General features: G+C 46.9%; 2 protein-coding genes and 1 pseudogene across 2 annotated transcripts; 1 reads left to right on the forward strand and 2 right to left on the reverse strand.

Annotated features, from left to right (window-relative positions):
• Nucleotides 1-4,346: 4,346 nt before the first annotated feature.
• Nucleotides 4,347-5,681, forward strand: LOC125554520 (agmatine coumaroyltransferase-2-like). Its single transcript, XM_048718051.1, has one exon. The coding sequence runs from the start codon at nt 4,347-4,349 to the stop codon at nt 5,679-5,681; it is 1,335 nt and encodes a 444-aa protein (XP_048574008.1).
• Nucleotides 5,682-8,439: 2,758 nt separating this feature from the next.
• LOC125554521 lies at nt 8,440-10,900 on the reverse strand (annotated as a pseudogene).
• A 7,368-nt stretch (nt 10,901-18,268) lies between these two features.
• LOC125553417 lies at nt 18,269-19,065 on the reverse strand. The gene is made up of 2 exons (XM_048717202.1): nt 18,924-19,065; nt 18,269-18,832 (listed from the first exon to the last, which is right to left on the reverse strand). The coding sequence occupies exons 1-2, from the start codon at nt 19,049-19,051 to the stop codon at nt 18,532-18,534; spliced, it is 429 nt and encodes a 142-aa protein (XP_048573159.1). The 5' UTR covers nt 19,052-19,065; the 3' UTR covers nt 18,269-18,531.
• Between the last annotated feature and the right edge of the window lie 5,113 nt (nt 19,066-24,178).

Raw genomic sequence — 24,178 nt, forward strand, 5'->3', positions numbered from 1 at the left:
CATTCGCCTACATCAGGACCCACGCCCATGACATATCCCCCCCCCCCCCCCCCTCTCTCCTCTCTCTCACTCACTCATTAGCAACAGTGTTATTCTCCAACTTTTGTACTCCTTCCGTTCCGAATTACTTGTCGCAAGTATCGATGTATCTATATGTATTTTAGTTCTAAATACATCCATTTCTGCGACGAGTAATTTGGAACGGAGGGAGTAGGAGGCTAGGAGGTAAATTTGTTTTTCTTTGATTCTGTTCAACACCAGTATATATGTGGACCTAACAATTTTTTATTTTTTTACTTTTGAAATCACAAGGAGCAGACACACACCGTTGCAAAGACAATCAATGGCGCTGGTGGTGGCCTGAGGAACCAGTTACTATGAGTCTCTGACTATTGATTGATTATGTCGGAGGGATGGTTAAAATAAAGAGATGCGACGAAAATTTGAAAGGTGGAGGGATGGCGATGGTGGTGTCCATATGCACATAGGGCCCACAAGACGTTCCCACCTGCAGCACGCAGCCAACTCTTTTCTGCCCACTATTGCCTCAGGTATTTGCATTTATAAGAGATATATGACTACATAGGATAGGAACACGTGTGCAGGCTTAACAACACTCATCAGAATTATCAAACCACCCTCTAAACTTGGAATTAGGGAGTGATAAACAACAGATGTGATGCTGTCCTGTCCTACTCCTTCCAACACCTTTAGGCTCATCAGTTAATTCCATCTTTTACTCCATAATTTTACAGTAATTACTACCCATTGAGAAGAGCATATATGCAACCTATGAAATTTATTAGAGCATCTACAGCCGGAAGAGGTTTTGTAGCACCGGGGTGCTCCAGCCCCTATATGAATGTTAAGTTGAAAAAAATACCAAGAAAAGAAAAGGGGATTTAGGGATATCAAACTTGGGTCTCCAATCTACTTTCGTGTGAAATTTCATGAAAAGAATACCAGAAAACATATTTGTGGCAAAAAAGACGAAAAATTGCTATGTATAGAAGAAGCTGTTTGGATGGATTTTAGTCCGAGCTGTATTTCCTTAAACAGAGTCACACGTGTCTGTTGGGTTAATGTTCAACCGAGCTAGTATAACAATCGGAGGCATGAGGCGCACCACGTGCCCGGTCCATACTCCCGCAAACATCCTCTAACTTTGCATTCGGTTTATGGGAATTCGGACACGAGAACGCATCCGACATTTTACACCACTTTGGATAGTAAAAAAACGTCCCGATGCGTCCGTTCAAACGGTTGTGGGTGTTTTATGGCACCACCATGGAGATTCCCTAAGAGCATCTACAGCCGGGTGCCCCAAACCTGCTTCTAACACCCGGGCGGACAAGCCGGTTATTGATCGGCCACGAAATTTCGATCCAGACGGGCGCCTTAAACGAGCCTTCAAACGCCCGGGCCAGTCCTGTCAGTTTTCTGTTTAAATAGTCTAAACGATCATCAACTGAAACTGGTAGTTTCTAGGGACAGATTAAGAAATTTTCGGTAGTTTTCGGTCAAATTTTTAAAAGTGGTAGTTATGTGGGACGCCGACCCCTAAACTGGTAGTTTTTTTTTGTCAAACACTCCAGAAATTTTTGATAGTTTTCGGTTAAACATTTTGCAAAAACGTCATCCTAGTTTGAAAATTACGCGCAGATACAATACGTTCTTAGATGTCATCGGATATGAGATCCAATGGCTCTCGGATGCCCGTATCACGGTAGCACCTAAGAGCCGGTAGCACCAGATATTTTCCCCTCGATCTTACTACATCCAACTGTACGTGTCGGGTTCATTCGAAACCTCACTGCAATTGCCTCCGTCGTGAATGAGTCAAAGCAAAGATCAATCTTTTCATTTGCAGCTGCAATGAACTTTTCATGATGGTCTCGTATGACTGCTCCAACCGTCCCTCGAGCGTGTCCACATCAAAACCCGCATCAATGTTTACCTTAACGTAGTCATATCTTTGTTTCAACCAAGCGGCTGATCTCACTTCGGCCTTAGGACTGTATGAGATAATATAGTTAGCTGCCAAACATCTCACTGCCATATTAATTTCAGTAGCATTTCGTGTTTCTTCTCTGTGTGTCAACTTACAGTGCTCATACCACTAGTAGTAGGCTGTCGTCGGTGTCGCCATTGTTTCTTTCAACTTTGGTAGCCCAAGCAAGCACTTGGACATCTTGCTCAGGAACGCACAACAGATGCTCCAAAGTCACTTCACCTGCCTTGTCGACTAGCAAGGCCTTTTTGACGATCTCATCGATCCCAAGGAGCTTCCAAACCTCCACGTCAGCCTTGCATTCAAACAGTAGGTGTCTTGTTGTATTCGGGCCAAGTTGCACGCAGGACGGCTCGGGTTTATCTTCAAATGTTTGTTCGTCAAAATAGCACGACAGAGAATAGTGCTATGGAGCGCCGTCCGAATGAAGATTTTAAACTTGGCTGGACAGGTTAAGTTCCAAACTGAGTCCCACGTGTCTGTTGGGTTAATGTTCAACAGAGCTAGTATAACGATCAGAGGCACGAGGCGCACCACGTGCCCGCTCCATCCTCCCGCAAACCTCCTCTAAATTTGCATTAGGTTTGCGTGAATTCCCAGATTTACGGAGCCGTTTTGAACAGTAAAAAACGTCCAGATACGTCAGTTGAAAGGCTTGCGGGTGTTTTATGGCACGGCCGTGGAGATGCCCTTTAGCTCGCCCCGGCCGACTGCCCTGCCTTGCCTGCCAAACGAGCGCATGCAAAGTCTCAGGGCTGTGTACCTTTCTTGGCCCTGCATGCACCGCAGCAACAAACGACCAACGCTTTTCTAGATACATTCATTTCTGCGACGAGTAATTTGGAACGGAGGGAGTAGTACGAGAGTCCAAGTTCACCACCCATGCATGCTTCTTCTTCAGCGAACCAGTCACTTGAGACTTGACCTGCACACACACTTGATTCAGATTTTCAGGCATGCATGCGCGCACTGACCAGACGACGCATGAGTAAGCTGCACGTGGTGCATAGTGGATACGTACAGGTGGCGGTCGTGGCCCCAATTCTTTGACCCCATGCATTCAGTTTTGTGCCCAGCTCGGACAAAGCTACACCAACCAGAGTTGACAATGTGCAGCGTCTGGTCCGGTGTGTGACGCAACAGCTGCGATTTGGGACTCGGCGAGGGGAGACCTTGCTGTGAAAATGTTTGGCACAAACGTATTTGGCTACAGGTCAAATCAAGTCGGCGCGACGCGACTCTTCATCTTCTTGTTCCTGTATACTCCCTCCGTTTCTAAATATTTGTCTTTCTAGACATTTCAAATGACTACCACATACGGATGTATGTAGACATATTTTAGAATGTAGATTCAATTTTTTTTCGTATGTAGTTATTTGTTGAAATGTCTAGAAAGACAAATATTTATGAACGGAGGGAGTAGTATATATATCCTCGATCAACTCCTCACTGCCTCAATGCTTGACTTGTTTGCTTAAAGTTTGACTGCTGCTCCGGCCGTACGTACTAGTAGTCTAGTACTACGTAACCGTATCGAATCCATGCATGCATGCATGCATGCTCTCACAGTTTGCTGCACTAGCTAGCACTAGAATTCGATTTTTAGATCGTGTGTGTGTCTGGCAGCGGCATGCATGCAATGCACCATCGCATCGTTGTTTCCCTGGAAAACTCCGGAACGCCGCCACTCTTTCAGACAAGACAAGCTAGCCAACCTCGGACACTCCGTTCCCACGAACGAGATGTACTAAGCTACCTGGCGAGAGTTAACAATGGCATGCACCAGATGAAATTTACGTAAAGTACGTAATTTCCTGCACTAAACTCTATCGTTGTCTGCTGCGGTAAGCAAACAGGCGAGAGTCGCCGATCGAGAAGCTAACTAACTAATGAGAGAATGGCGCACGCGAAATACAGTATATATATGGTTGAGACTTGAGATATCGAATTAAACTAATTAGCCAGACGTTTAATCAGATCAACATGTGAAACTCCGAAGACGTACGTAGACGATCGAGCTGGGCCAGTTCGATCATGTCTTCAAAAGCAATGTCTTCTACGTAAGTACGGGATACATACGCGTCTCAATTTTCCGTTCTACGTTCACATTTTTGTCCGCAAAAAAGAGGCTACATAGCCTGGCCTTGCTTCCATATATAGCATATCGTCTCTGTTGTAAGCTACTACAGCTAGCCAGTGACACGGACTCAAAGGAGTGAAGCACGTACGCTCCTCACTCGGACTCAGATCAGAGTACGTACGTCATGCATGCATGCACATTGGTGCAAGCAAAATCAAACAGAGATCTCGAGAGGCTGACAGTGTAAGCACCAGCATGAAGGTTAAGATCGAGAGCTCCAAGATCGTCAAGCCGCTGTACGAGGACGGCGAGGCGCCGGCGCGTGCGCAGTGGGTGCCGCTTTCCGTGTTCGACAAGGTGACGTACGGGGAGCACGTCGCCATCATCTTCGCGTTCCGGCCGCCGAACCCGCCCAACAGCGAGGTCGAGCTGGGCCTGGCCAAGGCGCTCGCCGTGTACCAGGAGTGGGCCGGGCAGATCGGCGACGGTCCCGACGGGCGCCGGTCGGTGCTGCTGAACGACGCCGGGGCGCGCTTTGTGGAGGCCAAGGTGGACGCGCCCATGGCGGTGTCCGTGCCGTCCGGGCCGTCGCCTGAGGTGAGGCGGCTGCACCCGAGGATCGACGACGGCCCTGTGGAGCTGGTGCAGGTGCAGCTGACTCGCTTCTCCTGTGGGTCGCTGGCCGTGGGCTTCGCGGGGCACCACCAGATCGCCGACGGGCAGGCCACGGCCAACTTCCTGGCGGCGTGGGGCCTCGCTACGCGGCAGCTCCCGGTGTCGCCGCTCCCGGTCTGCGACCGCGGCACCTGGTTCGCGCCGCGCGAGCCGCCGCTCGTGGAGTTCCCGCACCGGGAGGTGGAGTACAGGGCGCCGGCACCAAACACGATGGACGAGAAGGAGGAGATCGGCTTTGGCGCGGCGGGGCACGACAAGGTGAAGGTGCACATGATGCACCTGAGCAAGGATTTCGTGGCGCGGCTCAAGGCGCGGGCCTCGTCGGGGCTCCCGCCGTCGAGGCGCGGCTACACGACGTTCCAGAGCGTGGTGGCGCACCTCTGGCGCGCGATCACCGCGGCGCGCGGCCTGGGCGCCGACGTGACGACCAAGGTCCGCATCTCCGTGAACGGCCGGATGCGCATGCGCCCGCCCATGCCGCGCGACTACTTCGGCAACGTGGTCCTGTGGGCGTTCCCGCGCACGGACGCCGGCGACCTCGTGTCCCGGCCGGTGGGCCACGCGGCGGAGCTCGTCTACCGCGCCGTGGCGGACGTGGACGACGCCTACTTCCGGTCCTTCGTGGACCTTGCCTCCTCCGGCGTCGTGGAGGCTGAGGGGCTGGTCTCGACGGCGGACAGCGAGCAGGCGGTGCTGTGCCCGGACCTGGAGGTGGACGCGTGGCTGGGGATCAACTTCCACGGCCTGAATTTCGGCGGCGGCGGGCCCTTCCGCGTCATGCCGACGTACTACCCCATGGAGGGCAGCCTGTTCCTGGTGCCGTCCACCCTGGGCGACGGCAGCATGGAGGCCTACGTGGCCCTCTTCGACGACCACCTTGCGGAGTTCAAGAGGATATGCCACAAGATCGATTAGCTTGCAAGCAGGTCACGAAACTTAATAATCATAGAAATACAAGGGGCCTAATTATGCAACAGAATATGTATTTCGGTGATCAATCCCTGTACTTGCTCACTAGCTATGTGGTGCCGCTATAGTTTAACGATTTGGATATCAAACGACCTCTAAATGCGATGAAATTTGACAAACGGTCTATCTACAATATATTAAGACCACACGTCAACTTTCAACCCATTTCGAAGACGTTTTATTCCCACTTAAAAAATAATTATTAGGCGATGCCGCAGGCACGTGCAAATGTGGATGGTCTCAGAACGGGCAACAACGTCAACGGGGGAGAACCGGCAACTATGAACGTATCCAAGGGGGAGAACCGACAACTATGAACGTATCCTCCGGAGACACACCTCGACACACCCACCGACGATGCTGCAAGCACCACCGAAACGAGGACTAGACGGGGAGAATTTTATTCCATCTTCAGGGAGCCGCCGCCGTCCCGTTTTTTTGAATAGGACACAAACCCTAACAAAACTTGAAGAAATATCTAAAAATGGAGCCCCTCTCACGGCAAGGGCCGGGATCCACTCTGCTCTTATGGCCCTAATTAAGGCCACCGGAGATAGACGAACTGACGGCGGCGCCGACAGGAGGCAAGGAAACCTTAACTTTTTAGGGAAGACGGCAGCTATAGGTTGCTTCTTGACGAGTTCCGGTGAATCCTAACTGATCATGACGCAAAATTCGTTCTGATTAGCTAGGTAATCTAGTACGTACTTACCAGCTGGGTAGTGCAAACTGTGAGATGAAGAGTAGAACCAAAGCAGCAGTCAAACTTTAAGCAAAGCAAGTCAGGCACTTAGGTAGTGAGGCCTAGCTACAGCTAGCTAGTGGACTATAGAGGAGCAATAGATGAAGAGTCGCGTCACGCCGACTTGATTTGACCCGTAGCCAAATACGTACGCATGCAAACATTTCCAGCGCAAACGCATGCAATCTCGTCCGGCCGCCGTAGCCAAGTCATCTGGAGCTCGCTCAAGTCCAAAGCCAGGCGCATGCAGTCTCGTGGATCGTGTGCTGGTGAAATCGTGACAGGACATGCATGCAGCGGCCGCTAGCCGAGTCCCAAATCGCAGCTGTTGCGTCACACACCGGACCAGACGCTGCTCACGTTCACCATTCATCAACCTAGCTAGTAGCTAGGTGCATCGTCAACTCGAGTTGGTGTAGCTTAATTTGTCCGAGCTAGGCACAAAACTGCACGCACGGTGTCAAACCGGTACGTGGCTCTCCTCGTAAGTGGTCTGGTCAGTCCGCGCATGCCTGAAAAATCTGAAATGAGTGTGTGTGCAAGTCAAGTCTCAAGTCACTGGTTGGCTGAAGAAGAGGTAGGGGTGAACTTGAACTCTGCAGGTACGTATCATTGGTCCTTATTGCTGCGATGCGTGGCCAAGAAAGGTCCACAGCTGTCAGACTTTGCATGCATGCATTTGGCACGCATGGCAGGCCGGACCAGCAAAGAGAACCTAGGGCATCTTCAACGCCGATGCGTGGCCAAGAAAAGTCCACAGCCCTCAGACCGGGTGTTGGGTCTGGCCGAGGTTCCTTCCTCCTTAGCTTCCTTGGATTCCTCCGCCTTCTTCACGTTGCGTGCGAGACCGATACATTTGAAATGACACATCACAGAGATTCCTCGTTGTTGCTCGGTGGCCAACTTCGTAAGAAGGTTGGTTTCTGCAAAGAGCTTGGTGGTAAAATCAAAGAGGGTATCCATCTTACTGTAGAGACTATTCACCTTGGCTTCGAGATCTTTGCTCATCATCCAATAAAAATCAATCTCTGGACCAATTGTATTTGCACATGGTTTGGAGACTTTCTCAAGTTCATTGATCTTTTCCTTGATCTCATCAGGCGTTGTCATTTCCGTCTCGGGGTCGCGTGGTCCCATCCCCCGTGCAAAGGAGAGGAGGAGGCGCTCGCGGCCTGTCACAAGGCCCGATCCAAGGCGCGGCATGCAAAATCTGTGCCACCCTTGATCGGCCTGCCCAATAGAAGAAGGTGGGTAGGATGAGATGCGGCCACGCACGCTTCTATGCCAACGAGAAAGCCAAGATCGTCAGTGCCACACCAGTCGCCTCTTGGGCCCCAGCTGCTCCAGCCGACACCGAGTTTGCCCACTCTGATGTGTCCAATGAGGTGTTTTCCAGGACTCCTTAGATTAATTAGTTTATTAAATATTGTATATTTCCGTGTCAAATGTAATGGTGGATATCTACTTATATTTAAGATGTTACATTTTGATGAGAAAATGATGATATTTGAGTGTTAGAGTTGGAGGATTTACCGTTGGATATGCCCTAAGCCCCCTCTCTTTCCCATCCACAACGACAATGCAACCTACATGCACCGTGTGCTGGAGCTAGCAGCTATACAATGGCATCTTGCTCAAACTGATTCTGTTTCCATGGCTAGGTTTATGTGAGACTTCACCTGCGGCAAGCGTGGTGAACAACCCCTACATTGTGTTTGGCCGGTCGTCGGAATCGGAATCATGCGAGACACTCTAAAATCTGAATTGCTGCCATAGACAACACCTCTTATAGTACTAGTTGGTCATACAATACATTGAGAGGATGTAGGCATGACGATGTGGGATGGCATTAACCATCATTTGAACAAATATAATTTTAGCACTAGTCTGCCTTGCATGGCGCTCATGTAAGGTAAGCATAGCACCGCTCCCTAGTCGTATATGTCCATTAACGACTTGTGATCAATTGCCAGCAAACTGTGTTTGTGGCTTCACCGTTCCCGTGACGCTTCCATGGGCATTCTGAACAATAGCTTGTGCCGGGGCAATGTGGTTGGCCCCAAGAGAGGTTGACGTTTTTGAGGTAGATGTCGTGGCATGGCACACTCTTGCTGCACATGATCTTGATGGCCTCTCGTTCTGAGGACGTCCCCTGGATGTCGACGAATCGAGCGTCTGTTATGGCCACACCACCATCCTGCAAAGGCAAAAGCAATATATAGGGTTTCGTTCAATTTCAGAAATTGTTCCCTTCTTTCTTTAAGGCAACCATTGATCAAGTGGTGGTGCGGACAGGATCCCTCACCTGTGGTGGACAGTTTCCTTGGGGGCAATAGAACTGGTCGATATCGATAGGCAACCGGACGGCAGTCATTCTGTGTTTGATGAAAAGGAATCCGGTTGCTAGTGCCTTGCCATCCCTGTATCCATTGAATCATACCATATGTATATATTAGGGGATATATATACCTACTATATATGGTTTGCAGGTAACCTATGATATGTACATGGAACATGCATGTGTATGCATGCCACCGTCAGTAACTATATCTTTAAACACATGCAAGGCACAACCATGTACGTACTAGTAGATGCTTGTTTTTTGACGTGAACAATAGGAGCTCTGCCTTTGCATTATAGTAGAAAGAAGTCATACAGGTACAGAAACGGATCGACCATCAGTAGATGCATGTTACCTGCCTACCATCAGTAGATGCATGTTACCTGCCACGATTTGATCCTCACACCGGTCGTGGTATTGAAGAAGCTGCAGTTGGACACTAATTTTTTCCACCAGCGTTGGGCCGTCAGCAACACCTCCAAGACTTCCCACACTACATACGTAGATACAGAATACAAAAAGGTCAACGTATGCTACTCACTAGAGAAGGTTATGAGCATGCACGTGCGTGCATTAATATACTACTCCTTCTCCGTCCTATAATATAAGACTTTTTTGACGGTCAATGTATACTACCGTCAAAAAACATCTTACATTATGGGACGGAGGGAGTACAATATACGCATGGGTGTGGTATGTATGTATGTATGTATGTTTGTTTGTATACCTGATGCCATGACCAGGCCCGCAGGTGGTGTTGGTGATGTTAACATTGGTGGTTCCCGATAGAATTGACACACAATCATCACCTGCATGCACAAAATACCTACGTTCGAGGCCAGACAGAGTGCAATATATACTAGTACCATCTGAAGGAAGGAGGGTGGTTGTCGATCCGTACATACCGGTGTGCATAGAGCAAGACGAGATATTTACATGGTTGGAGGAGCCCATATTGATCCCGTCCGTGTTGGGGCTGTCGCCCGGCGCCGTGATGGAGACGTTGTGCACCTGCACCTGCGTGCACTCGTACAGGATCATGTTCTTTTCGGCCCCGTCCTTGAGGCGTATGTTGGTCACCCGTAGATTGTTGCAGTGTGCGAACGACAGCGACTGCGAGAGGGATCTCTATTTTAGTTGGACAATGGGAGGAAGTATTGTGTGTCTGTAAGTGCACGCTTACATACCCTTGGCCGGTCATTGCATTTTTGTCAACACGAGAGAGATATCAGATCAGATTGTTGCAAATATATGGAGATAAATATATATATTGAAGAAGCAACAGCTATACTCTATATATTTGGGGCTTAATTACCTTTTGGTTGTAGCAATCTCACCACTGGGCGCCTCGCCCGTCTATCTGGCCGCTCCCATTCACCGTCAGGTTGTCGACGCCATAGAAGGTCAGGACGTCTGATGGCTTTAGATAGAAGGAGTTTGGCGCCACCACGTCGCCCTCCAGCTGCACAAACACTAACCTCAATTCCAGTATGCTCTTATATTTCTTTATGAAGGGAGTACTACACAATTAAAAGATAGACTATTCAGAGTGGACCGATCGTCAAGTCAACCGACCTGTACGGTGATGGGCGACTTGCAGGGTCCGTTGAACCTCGTCTGGTTCAGCAAGAATGTCTTTCCTTTCCTGCGGGGATGTACGTACATGATCACCTCGCTGCTGTGGCTGCTGCAGGCTACTTTCCATGTCTCCTCGAACGCCTTTCAGCGCACAAATAAGCAAAAGATTAACTATCTGAATCTGATGGGCAACATACATGATAACGATTTCAGAATCATAGATAAAGGTTATGGTGTTCCAATTGTTACCTCGACATCACTCGTCGCGCCGTCCCCAGCTGCATGGAAATCCATGACGCTGTACCATTGTCCTTGCTGCACTCCGGCGGTCGATCTAACTGCGGCCATTGACACAAGGAGCAGCAGCAGCACGAAGGAGACATGTTGTGCTGCAGTCCTCTGCCGTTTTCAATCAAGAGTATACATACACAGCTGATCGGAACAAAATTTACACATGCATATATACTTTTGAGATATTGAGCTGATGAAACCTACGCATACCATGGTTGGTAGTACCACCAATATGATCAGCTGTGGCACACTCTCCTGACTTGATCGAAGAAGAGCGCTAGGAACGATGTGTCTCAACGAACTATCGTGGTAAGCAACCAATCTTGTGTGTATTTATACATGCTGTAAATTAATGGGTAAAATCAACGTGATGTTTTTTGGGGGGGTTTCTCGGTTAATTTGAAAAAGAGGATAGCTGTGTACGAGCGTACGTGCAAGCCAAAAATATCACGCGATTATTTAGCACATCGATCTGCATTTGTGTGTTGACATAAATACGCCCAGGGTAATTGATTCACAACCAAAATTTGGCTAGCCAATGTGTTGGCAAAATTTTTTTTGAACACAGTACAAACGCAAGCGCTCATATACACGTGCATACACTCATCCCTATGAACGCATACACGCACACCCTACCTCTATGAGCACCTCCGAAAGACTAAGCCGGCATAACATCTTGAAATTTACAAAGTCACCGAAGGGACCTCGTCGTCGACGGGAATATCTCCTCCCACTGAATGCGCATCGCTGGAAATTCTGAAATAAATCCAGGAATAAATGCGAGCACCAGGACTTGAACCATGGTGGGCTGGGATACCACAGTCCCTCTAACCATCCAACCACAGGTTGGTTCGCACGTGTTGGCAATTGCAAGACTTGCCATAAGTTGATAACTTTATATTAGGTTGACAAAATTGCCAAAAATGATAAATTGAACACAACGCTCATATATATACGTACATATATTCACCCCTATGAACGCACATATGCACACCCTATCCCTATGAGCACCTCCGAGAGACTGAGTCGGCATATGATCTTGATACCATAGGCGCCTCGTAGTTGACGAGAACGTCTCCTCCCACGGAACGCGCATCACCGAAAAATGCACCAGGACTTGAACCCTGATAGGCTGAGGATATCACTGTCAGAATCAAATATGTTAGGTTGAAAAATTGTAAAATATTGACATGTCAATTTTTGGCATCAAACCAATCATCATTTTCATTTTTATCATCAAAATATAAAAAGACCAAAGGGGCAGATCCAATTAATCTTAAACATCAAACCACTCAACATGTTTAACATGCAATTAATATCATAAAAATATCAATGTTTGTGCTAACCACATAATTAATGTGTAACTAATTTTCTATCAAATATAAACATGCAATAAGGTGAATTGGTATCCTACCTAATATAACTCTTATATTAACATGCATTGCACGTACACATTTATTAATTATCAAAATGTCACCGCACCCCGCCAGGAATGAAAGTAATTAAAGAGAATCGAGTGGCTGCAAGCATGCACATATTGGAGGTCTCTAAAAGCAAAATGAACAGCTTGGATCGCGCAGCCTGTTCAGTTAGCATCTTCTAAGCTAATGTGTCATATTAGCCCATCACGCATGAAGAAGGTCGCCGCTCAGGAGGAAAGTGAGAATTGGTTATGCGCAGGATGGTGCCTCCACCACCGCCAGGATGGCGGCTTCCACGGGCCGGAGCCGGCTGGGTTGGAAGGTTTAGGCCAGTCGACGAGGAAATCAGCCAGCGCCTGGGATTTGACAGCCGTGCGAGGCTCGTAGAAAACCGTGTGGGCAGCCAGCTCGATGGCCCACATGGTGACCCGGCCAATGGCGTCCCGGCGGCCGATGATCTCTCCGAGAGGAGCCATGCTCACCATGGTGATGAGTGCTCCTAGAAGTACTGCTTCAGCTTGTTGGAGGCCAGATACACACCGTAGTATATCTTCTAGTAGTGGGGGTAGTTTTGCTTGGAGAGGGAGAGCATCTCGCTCAGATAGTATCATAGTACACGGGCCGCTAGACCGGCTGCGCCTTGCCTCCTCCGGGCGCTCCACCACTAGCACCACGCTCACCACGCGGGTGGTGGCCGCAATGTACATTAGCATGGGCTCCTTCCCTGCCGGCGCGGCTAGGATAGGTGCGATGGAGAGCATGCACTTGAGGTCACGGAAGGCTTCGTCCGCCTGCGGGGTCCAGTTGAACGCGGTCGTCTTCTTCATCAGCTGGTACAAGGGCAAAGCCCTCTCGCCCAACCGGCTGAGAGAGGCCATGCAATCGGTGAACTTCTGAGCTTCGCGCAGTCAAGCTGGCTTGCGCACGCGCTCGATCGCCTTAATCTTCTCGGGGTTGGCCTCGATGCCACGCTCTGAGACGAGGAAGCCACGGAGCTGGCCAGGTGGCACGCCGAACACGTACTTCTCCGGGTTCAGGTTAATCTGGTACTCGCGCAGGTTGGCGAACGTCTCCTTGAGGTTGTCTAGGAGGGTGAGGTGATGCACTAGGGGAAAAAAGGGCTAGCCACAAATTTAGTTGGTGGCGCCTCATTTTCAATCCACGTCATCACTATTTTTTTTAATAGTGGTGGCATTGGCATATTTGGTACGTCACCACTATATCATTACTGGTGGCATGTCACTAAAAATCTATGCCATTGCTTTTTTTTTTGCGGGTTAAAAATCTACGCCATTGCTATTTGGATCCAACAGCCTACCGGATCGCAAGTTAGTGATGACGTGTAACTTTTTGTCTAAGAGCAAATATTTTGCTATGGATGGTTGATTACAACTTGGAGGACCAATTTTTTTCTTCTTCTGAAACACAAGATCAGTTTCTTATTGATTGTATTTGGCTGCATATCTCACTGGAGTTAAGGAGCACTATAGCTCTGGTCACCCAAGACATATGATTCCTTGTAAACCAATCGCAACTATAAACTATTTTTCCCATTTTATTTTGTTTTTCTGAAATGTTCTGCAATTGGATCACTTCATGTATAATTGAACTTTCCATCTCCATTATGCTACAAGTGCAGACCCTCTACTAGTCAATTTTTTTGCTAGATATGTGTTGTTATGCTACAGAAAGGAAAAACGACTTGGCTATGTGTTGGGGATTTATTTATTCCCAACCTTGCATAATACTCCCACAGTAAAGAAATTTATTTTTTGTGTTTTGTTTACTGCGTTACGCTCTTATATTTTTTTTACATAGGGAGTACGTGCGTGGGAAATCATGGATTCCCTTATATGTGTATATCTGTTTCCGACATAGGAGTGTTGGACTATTCATTATTTCCGAGATCTCCAAAAGAATATGGCGCCTAAGGACCAGCTTCTTTTGGCTGTTGGTGGTGCTGTTTCTTGTAGCCAAGCCAAGCCAAGCCATCGTGGGGCTGTTTCTTGTGTGAACCATTAATAAGCTAGCCAAGCCATGCATCGTGAGGCTGTTTCTTGTGTGAACCGAAATTCCAAGACTAGCTTGCATCGTCTATCTATCTATCTATCTATCTATAAAAAGGACCGGACCGGACCCGTCGACCTCAGTCTCCTCCATGTTCCTTTGCTCTAGTGAGCGAGCGAAACCTTTTTGCCCAAACCAGTTGAGCAATCCATGACTGACGCGGCCGTGTGACGTGCCAAGCATCCATCTTCATACCCTTGACTCGTATCAATGGCATGTGCTATGTGCGTTCCATTTGATCTTAATTTGCCATCGTGGTCTTGCCCTCTTCACTGCTGGCCAATGCAGTGCACATGCATGGCGCTGGTATGATCCAGTCGGGAAGCACAAGGACACTGACACCACCCACGGCCATCCTCGGTCCGCTGCTGGCTATTTCCTTGTGTTTTGCCCATCAGTTCATCCCGATCTTGTCTGCAGCCTCCGATCCCTGCCCTAGAGAACCTCATCGACATACGCCAGCCTAGCCCTTTGATCTTCGAACCCCAAGTTTAATCTTGGATCTTGTTTCCTTTCAGTAGATTAGATGGGTTAGTTGGTTTTTTATTAGACTAGCAAAAAGATCCGTGCGTTGCAACGGGAGAAAAAAAATCACACACTCTTAATTTATAAAAAAATCTATAATCTGAGAACTTGTAGCTACGGTCCAAACAAAGATGGTCTTAACCTATAAAAGCGCAGTTTAAGATTCTACATGTGTTCTATTTCAACATGGCTTGCATGTAGATTTAATCCATACAAAGAAACGGGTAAGATCATGCATTTATTCATGTCAAGTTCAAGAATCACCAACTTAGGGTAACTCTTGAACACTTTTTTCACATGCATATTTCTTAAATACATGAAGAGTTGTTAAAAGATACATGATTTTTTAATCATAAAAGGAGATTTTTTTTTGTCTGGAAAAGAACATTTTTTGTATGGTCTCCTGTGGACGCAGGTACTTGCGCCCCTATTTCATCACTATTTCTTGCCATACATGTCATAGGTATTGGTCTCTGTTTCATCACTATTTATATCTTATCAAACTTGTCTTTTATTTTATTTTTTGTCATGCATGCCTCCTTTTTACCTTTTTTTCATGCATCTCCTCTCTTTCTTCTTCTTATATATAGGAGAATAGCGCAACATCTCATCTTTATCGGACCTCCTCCGCATTTTCCCTTTTATTTCTTTTATAGCGGACATCCCATCTTTATTGGGTCCTTCTTTTATTTCTTGTCATGCATATCCTTATTTTTTGGGTGTCTCTAGCAAATTTATCTTCAATTTCATGTTCAATCCTGATTTTGCTGAGGTGTTCATCCACAATCTGAACTTGTACCGGTATGAAAAAAGACGGATAATGCATTGTTGATTAACATTACAGCCTAAATAGTATTTTTAAAATTGTTAACAGGAAAAATAACATCATATTCAGATTCTACATATTTTTCTAGTCAAATTCCATATATAACATGTTAAATTTGAAGTTACGGTTTAAAAGATATGAGTATTTTAAAAAACATTTAATATGTATTGCGGATTTAATGTCAAAAACATTAGGGGGTTTTCTATAAAATAAGAAAACGGATTAAAAATACCTATTTCTTTTATTAGTAGGTATAGATTATAGATTAATAACACTCATCTTTTGCTCGTTAGTTATACCATAATGAGATATATTCTCTTTGTGTTCCCATCGAGAATGATGAGGGTGTAAAAATCATTGTTCCCAAATAGTTCCGGTTGAATCGAAACATGGATGTATGTTCTTGCCAAGGTCTGTGTTGCTCCCTTTTAGTTTTCGTACTTGCCCTACCGATGTTTTTCCTTAAACTGGAAACTACAACTTAACTTGATAGGTGCCGCAGCATCTGTGTTTTCGAGTCATAGAACCTGTTCAAACATTGCAAGTTGCGTAACATGTTGGAATTATCTTAACCGCTTATTGACTGAAATCAGTTCTTTTTTAGGGCATCTCCAAAAAGGACACTCAAACCGCCCGCATACAGTCGGATCGTCTTTTTTAGGGTATCTCCAAAGTGAACCCTCAAACCGTCCGGATTGTGCGGTCCGCCAGACGTGTATGACACCCTACACGAGCATGTATCGATCGGCCGAGCGGTCCGGACGTACTTTTTCGGAGAGCAGACACGTAGGACTCCGACACCCAGCCCATCAAAAATCCCTCTCAGACACCACGCCTCCATCCTTCCATTTTCTCTCGTTGCCTTTTTGTCTCTTGCCTTTGCCGTCACTCCACCACCATTGCACACCCCTGCTGGTACCCGACATGTCCGTCACCTCCAGCTGTACACCCGGGATCCAAGCCGGTTCTTCTCTATTGTCGGGACGAGCCTTTCCTCCGACCACCACTCAGGTACCATCCGCTCCTACGCTACTCACCATGCCCGGCAAATGTCCGTTGAATTGGCTGAGCTAATTTTTTTGTCCCTTCTTCTTTGAAGCAATGGATTCAGATACATAGTACATATATGAGCACTATGTTGAGTCGTCAGACGGCTTGTCAGACGAGAAGAGCTACACGGATGAGATGGCGATGATGCAGACTGTCCTTGGAGAAGAGGAGCGTGCGGAAGAGCATGTTCTCAATTTCAAGGGATTGATTAAGGATCATCGAGTGCTCAACCGCAATAGGGCGTGCGACCATTTGACACTGATGTCTGGATACTTTGCCCCCCAATGCCCTCTTCGCTGACAATTTCCGCCGCCGGTTTCGGGTGCACAAAATTGTCTTCGATCGTACCATGGGGTCCGGTTCTTTGATGACTACTTCATCTTGAAGAAAGACACCGTGGGAAGGATTGGATTCTCTGGTTATCAGAAGTGCACGGCCGCACCACGGATGCTTGCATATGGCACGACCGCTGATTCGTGGGACGAGTATCTACTGATGTCTGAGAGCACATGCGGAGATGCAATGGTCAGGTTTGCAACTATCGTGGTCTTGGTGTTTGGACCTCTATACCTGAGAGAACCAAATGGCGTAGACACCGAGAGGCTCTTGGCAATATCGGAAGCAAGTGGGTGGCCAGATTTGCTCGGTCTCTTAACTGCATGCATTGGAAATTAAAGAACTGCCCAAAAGTTCTACAAGGGCAATATCAGGGCCATGTTAAGAAGCCCACCATCATTCTTGAAGCTGTTGCATTACATGAACTTTGGATTTGTCATGTTTTCTTTGGCATACTCGGGTCTCACAACGACATCAATATGCTACATCGATCACCATTGTTTGTGAGGCTAATTGGAGGAAAAACTCCTCTTTGCCACTATACTGTCAATGGACATGAGTACAACATGGGTTATTGTCTGATTGACAGTATCTGTCCTCCGTGTGCTACCTTTGTCAACACCATCTCTAACCCAGTTGGCCAGAAAAAGGCTCCCTTTGTCCAAAGACAAGAAGCGGCTAGAAAGGATGTTGAGAAGGCATTTGAAGTCCTGCCGGCACGTTTTGCAGTTGTTCATGGACCAACTAAATAATGGGATGCAGAGACCTTGTGGGAGGTGAAGGCCTGTTGTGTGATTATGCACAACATGATCGTCGAGGATGAGGATGACGTCGCTGCCGTAAGTCTTGAATTTGAGAACGTGGGTGATCTTATCAATCTTCTTGATCAGAATCCGACCACACTTAAAAAGTTTGTTAAAAGACATCAACGTATCTGGCATTGAGCAACTCATGAGCAACCCAAGGAAAATCTGATCGAGCATTCATGGGCGGTTAAAGAGGGCAATAATATTTGAGCGTAATATTTGAACTTATTTAAGTACAACTACCGCTATATTTGAATATTTGAAATATAAGTCTTATGCTCCTACTCTCTCCACTCCTAAATATAAGTCTTTTTAGAGATTGCAATACGAACTATATACGGATATATATAAACATATTTTAAAATGTAGATTCACTCATTTTGCTCCGTGTGTAGTCCGCATTGGAATCTCTAAAAATACTAATATTTAGGGACCGAGTGAGTATTTAGGAACATAGGGAATACGGAGTGCACATCAATTAATGCGTACAGTACAAGTTGAGAATGGAATAAAAGCACGCAGCAATCAATCAATCAATCCCGTGCTTATACAACCAACCATTCTTTTGTTTTCCATTTCCAACTTCCTTCTGATGAGATCAGTACAAGGAAGGCTCAATGCTTCTCACTCTATTTTCTTTTTCCAGCGAAATCATCATCAATCATCAAAACAAAAATCCGAGAAATATGGCACAACCATACCATATTACTACTACCACATACTAAATCACACACACACAGACAAACCCCTTTATTGTCGGCAAGCAAGCAGTTGATCATGGTGTAGGTGATGGAATGAAAATCCTGACAACGATCACTGTGGGGTGCACATGAGGGCTCTGCCTTGGAAGCACCCGATGAAGGCGGGAGGGATGTACCCGGTGAAGCTGTTGTAGCAGGTCCAGGCGCTATCTCCAAGGCATTGCAGCAGTTGGTTGCTGATCTCTAGGCCGATGCAGTGGTTCTTGCTGGGCTCCTCCTTATCCTTGGCCAAGCATTCCGTGCCGGCGGCGGTGACGAAGCATGGCGTGAAGGTAAGCTCGTCGGTGACTGCATTTTCGGCGAAGCACGCCAGTGCGACGTTGGCGACGCAGACCATCTCTTCGTTGGTAGTGCTTTATGCGACACACAGATTATCCTGTGTCAATACTTACTTTTCACGTGCCCTCTCTGAAATGAATGAATTGTAGAAAAGCAGGTACTGACCTTATGCCGACACACAGATTATCCTGCGTCAGCAGCGCCGGCTCCGGCGCCGGCGCCGGTGTGGTGGAGCCGCCTGCTCCGCATATGAGCAGCACTAGGACAATGAGCGACTGCTTGATGATGGCCATCGTCGGGCTTTGGTTTGTTGGGTTGGTTGAAGAGGCTCACTTCTGCATCAGATGAGATATATTTATAGGGGGTAGGAGCAGAGCAGAGGCAGAGCGTAAAGTTTAGATTTTTGTGATTGCGACACAAGCCCAAGCTAAGGGCAACTCCAACGCACGATCCTAAACGGACATTCCTTTCATCCGTTTTTCGTTTGTTTGGGACAAGAAAACGGACACATTCGTCCGCTTGCAGTTGTACTTGCGACGGTCGGTGCGTTCAACGGGCCAACCGCACCTCAAACGGCCTGCCTTGTCGGACTTGAATTTAAACCAAAAAAACAAAAACATGTTAAAAATAACTTAAAACATAAATTTAAACATTCAAACGTCCACATTACCCAAGTTCAGCACATAAACATAAAAAAAAACATAGAAAAAAGATAATGGCCGCTTCATGGCCGCCTTCGTCTTCTGTGCCCCCATGGCCGCTGTTTACTCCTCCTAGTCATCATCTCGAGTGAGGTCGGCGTACGAAGGTGGCTGCCAAAGGTAGGCTGGTGGCCCCTGGCAGACTGGAGGCGCCGGCGGCGCCTGCACTACCTCCTCCCGTGGCTCCTACTCCTGCTCTGGTGACCGCAGCGGCGTGGCTGACCATGGGCTGACACCCACCGAGTCGGCCATCTCCGGCGCCGTGCATGAGCAGCTCCACCGCTGGCCCACCAGATGAGGGTTCCACGCGGCGACGGGCGGCTCCTCCAAGACCTCCTCCTGCACCTCCTCCTTGACGTCGAGGTCCAGCTCCGGGATGGCCACATCGCCGGCCGCGGAGAGGGCCAGCGTGGTTTCTAGGCCATGCCATTACCGCTCGTCGCACGTGTTCATGGAGTCCTCCATGATACGCCTCATGAGATGGGCCTCCTCCTCTCGGTCATGGGCGGCGTCGGTGGCAGGGACGGAGACGGAGAAGGCGTTGGCGTGATGCCGTGCACACGCCTACGGCCCCGCATTTGGGGAGGGCTGTCAGCACGAGGAGGACGCGGGTGGCGCGGGCTCGGAGGACGACTGACAAAAAAAGATTGCCGCCGCAGGTCATGCTCGTCGCGGAGCCACATATCCCATAGCGGCGCATCTACGACGTCGTCCAGCAGATCCGATGGCAGGCGGGCGCATCATCAGTTCATCTCCAGGCGGCGGGCGCGCCGCTCACGGGCACTGGAGGGATGGGCACATGGTTGGCGGAGAGATGCCAGTTGTTCAGCAGGTGGACATCTCCCCACGGCAATGGCGTCGCCGTCTCCCAGTAGCGCTAGCAGACGTCGACGTGGATGTACGACCTGTCCCGATGCCCGGCCGCCGTTGGCGCGATCTCAAAAGCTGGCGGGGCAGGCGGTGCGGGCTAGAGGAGATAGGCCGGCTAGGAAGTGGAAGCTGTGGACTGGCCAGTCCATGGCTTCTAATTTAAGAAGGACGACGACCAAGCGTTGTGTGACTAACAACCGGGGCCCGCCGTGTGAGCGCATTTACTTTGGGCAGTGGACGTAGGTGGACGGTCGCCACGCGTCCCTGAGACAAGCGACGAGCAAGCGCGTGCCCGTCCATTCCACGTCCATGTGGATGCAAACCGGGCTCATGTTTGTGTCGGAAATGGGACGGGCCGTATACCAAACGGGAAAAAATACGGATGCAGCCGCGCGTTGGGCCGATCCATCCATCCGTTTTGGCCCGAACGGACAACCGGGAATAGTTTGGAGGTTTGCGTTGGAGTTTCCCTAACACTTATAGCTTAGATTTTGGCGAAAGCAACACTACAATAAGCACAAGGAAAAGGAGGCCATACTAGTTTAGATTTGGTTGGTGGAAGCGACTTTAGGCACTCTACGATCGGGTACGGGATCGGGATCCAAAGGTGTTATTGTGCCAAACATAAATTTACGATTGAACAATAAAACCCTCATATAATCCATCTGAACCGTACAAGTAGGTAGAACCTACCTATCCTAGATAGGGACTAGTGGTTGGGGCGCCACCTAGTGGCGCCTCTTGAGGCGGGATTATACACACTAATCAAGCTAGCGTATTAGTTAACGTCTATGTATGACATGATTCTTACTTCAGCAAGAAGACATGCAGTCCAAAAGAGCGATAGTTGCATGTTGGTTGTTAAAAATACAAGACATAGCAATAGAACTGCAGCAACAAGAGTGTTGATAAAGCAGAGCAAGCATAGAAGTTCCATGCATGCGTATTTCTTTTGGTGATTCTGCAGAGCATAAAATGCCAAATTTAAAGAGTTGGAGAGCACATATATCCTTCGGCATAAAATTCTTGTATTCTTGCAAGTTAGGGATATGATCGACCGGTTGATCTCATATTTCTGAGGTAAGGTTGAGGTGAAGAATGTCCTCAATCGGTGAAAGAGACACATCTACATACTTGCGAAGCGTAAATCCATCATTGAATTCTTCATCAGTAGGTCATTTCTGTGTTAGCATTTTTAGAAGAACAATGTCATGGCCCATGGTTGAGATTTCACTGCCCATTTCATACTTTGCAACAATGTTTTGAAACATAAATTTCAGCACACAAAATATGAAACATGCTACCAACTTTAAATACTTGTGCGGTGCGCACGCCTCAGTGTGTGCGCCTCCTGAGACTTCTGATTTCTATGCTTTTCCCAGCAAGCTTGGGAGTTAAAATTTTCTTTACTACAAAACTTAATTGTGAAGGTATATGTGAATAAAATGTTATGAAAATTGAGTTAAAACTTCTGATTTCTTTGCCTATTATTTTAGTAAGCTTAAGAATTAAATCTGCAATAATCTCACAGCAAATATAGGTTATCTGACAGGTCATACACTCGCATAGTAATAGTATGTAAAAAAAGATTGCTAGTCATGGTATGAGAACAAATTATAAAGAAAAAAGATGGACCGCCAAAAATCAAATTACCCGCACTTAACAAATTTGGCAAAATATTCTTTGAAGTCCTCCCTTAAAACTGTTTCCAACTATCAAATTGGACATGAACGGAAGCACACGTTGTATATCAATTAAAACTTAGGATCTCTGATGTCTGAAGTGTAGCAGTCATAATACATATAGCCGGTTAGTACCTGCTATTCGGGTCTTCGGGTTCTTTCTTCACATCTTCAGGAAGTTTGGTAACTCTGATAGACAGCAAACAAGAGATATTGGATAGATGTTGATATATTTTAGCACTGAAACGAGAGTCGAGAGACACACACATACCTCAGCGCCAAGCACATGAGTGTTCGCCGCATAACTGAGCTGGGAAATCTGGCACCTGAACGAGCAAAATGCAAAAGGCACGCTTAAAATTCAGTTTGGCTGAAGAAAGGAACCTCATCAGGGCATGACTTGGCTCTGTCAGAAGCAAGCTGCACGCAATCGCAAGAGAGGACCAGCAGTAGCGCACTTAAATCCAAATGAAGATGCATCAAGAAATAACAACCTTCCCCCCGCCGGGCTCTACGGCCTGCTCGCCCTCCCCTGCCCCAGGCTCTCCGACCGGCTCCTCCATGCCACCCCGTCTAAAAAACAAGTCTTTGATTGTGTTTTGGTTTGATGTCGTGGAACGCGCGCGAGGTGCTCGACTGATTGATTGTGTCATGCAAGAGTCATGGATCACGATGGTGGGCCAGGTGACACGGTTGTCGCTTTGCATGGGTTCGCTCGGGGGTGGTGCTCCTGTTGTTCTTGTTTTCGCTCCGGTTTATCTTTCCCATGGAGGTAGTTCGTAAGACTGGAGGCGCACCTGTTGAGGCGTTCATGTGCGCTCCTATCTTTTCTCAACACATTGGGCTGCCTTGTTTGATCCCTAGTTCCGCTCGGAGCAATGCTATGCTTCAGATCAGAGCCAAAATATAGATTATGGAAGCAATGGCAGATGCAAATATAACAATAAGATAGAGCAGTACAAATGCAATGCACTCACGCTTTGGACGAAAGAGATACAATAATTAGAAAAGTAGCAGCATAAAAATGATTCACGAAGTAAATTTACAAGCATGCAGATATCAATATTTAGGCATTTCAGAAGTAATTTCATGTTTATACTATTGAAATCTGTATCAGTATGAGTTAAAATAGAAGTAAAGATTGGGTGTTGTCTCTGCATGCATACATGTCTAAAGGAGCAGATTGGGTGTTGTCTTTGCATCCATACATGTCTAAAGGAGTAAAGATTGGGTATGCATATATCACCATCTATATCCATGTCTAAAAGAGCAGATTTTGTAAGGTCTTGAAAACAGAACCATCCTTGGGTGAGCAAATAGGAATCTTCATGGAGAAAAGAAAATTGAGTTTAGAAATAAAGAAAAAGAAATTTACTCATACGTAAAGAGCATTAAGTAACCAAAGGATCATCTCCAAAGAATGACCGAAATACAAAAGTATACATTTTGGGAAATCTCAAAGTTAGGCCAGGCTCTGATTTAGAAGTTTAGTACCTTATAATCTTGAACCCTGATTGTATCAGGTGAAATGAAACAAGGAGAGATGTTTAGTACCTTCTAATCATGAACCCTGATTGTATTGAGGTTAAATGAAACAAGGAGAATGTTCTCTGGCTTAAGATCCGTGTGATTAAGCTGCAGGTCATGCATAACCGCAGGAGTAAGAAAATTAGAATTTTTATGTATAGGTACAAAATAAGTAAAAACATAGGCACTTAGAACAGGCATGTTCAGACAGAAAGAAACAATTTAGCACACCATGACAAGGTTAAAACAAAACAATAATTTGTCTAATCAACAAACTGCACAATTAAATTGATACTCTCATTATTCCTTTAAAAGGTTAGTAAAGAGAAATAATACAAAGTTAATTCCACACATGGTAAGATTCCATCATTATAACTGAGAGTAAAAAAAACGCCTTCTGTTCGATGGCTTCATCTATTAATGAGTTGTTCAATCACTATAAACGCATTTAACATGTGGATACTGATGTAATAGAAATTAACTTTGATGGTCTAATGCAAGCATTCCCCTAGTGCAGAGGCAAGCCAACTGCAAGGTTCACGGAAAACAAATGGAAGTTATATCTACCAATATTATTTTTTAAATCTTTGTAACAAAATATACTGCAGAAGAACAAAAAAGAAAATACTGCAGAAGATAG

This window comes from Triticum urartu, chromosome 4 (genome assembly GCF_003073215.2).
Source record: "Triticum urartu cultivar G1812 chromosome 4, Tu2.1, whole genome shotgun sequence".
Classification (NCBI taxonomy): domain Eukaryota; kingdom Viridiplantae; phylum Streptophyta; class Magnoliopsida; order Poales; family Poaceae; genus Triticum; species Triticum urartu.

What these genes read in the sequence shown, in the direction of transcription:
- LOC125553417 (XM_048717202.1), bottom strand. Translation starts at nt 19,051, where the DNA reads ATGGCCATCATCAAGCAGTCGCTCATTGTCCTAGTGCTGCTCATATGC. An exon ending in AATCTGTGTGTCGGCATAAG is followed by an intron (nt 18,833 to 18,923) that starts GTCAGTACCTGC and finishes TGTCGCATAAAG; the next exon opens with CACTACCAACGAAGAGATGG.
- LOC125554520 (XM_048718051.1), top strand. Translation starts at nt 4,347, where the DNA reads ATGAAGGTTAAGATCGAGAGCTCCAAGATCGTCAAGCCGCTGTACGAG.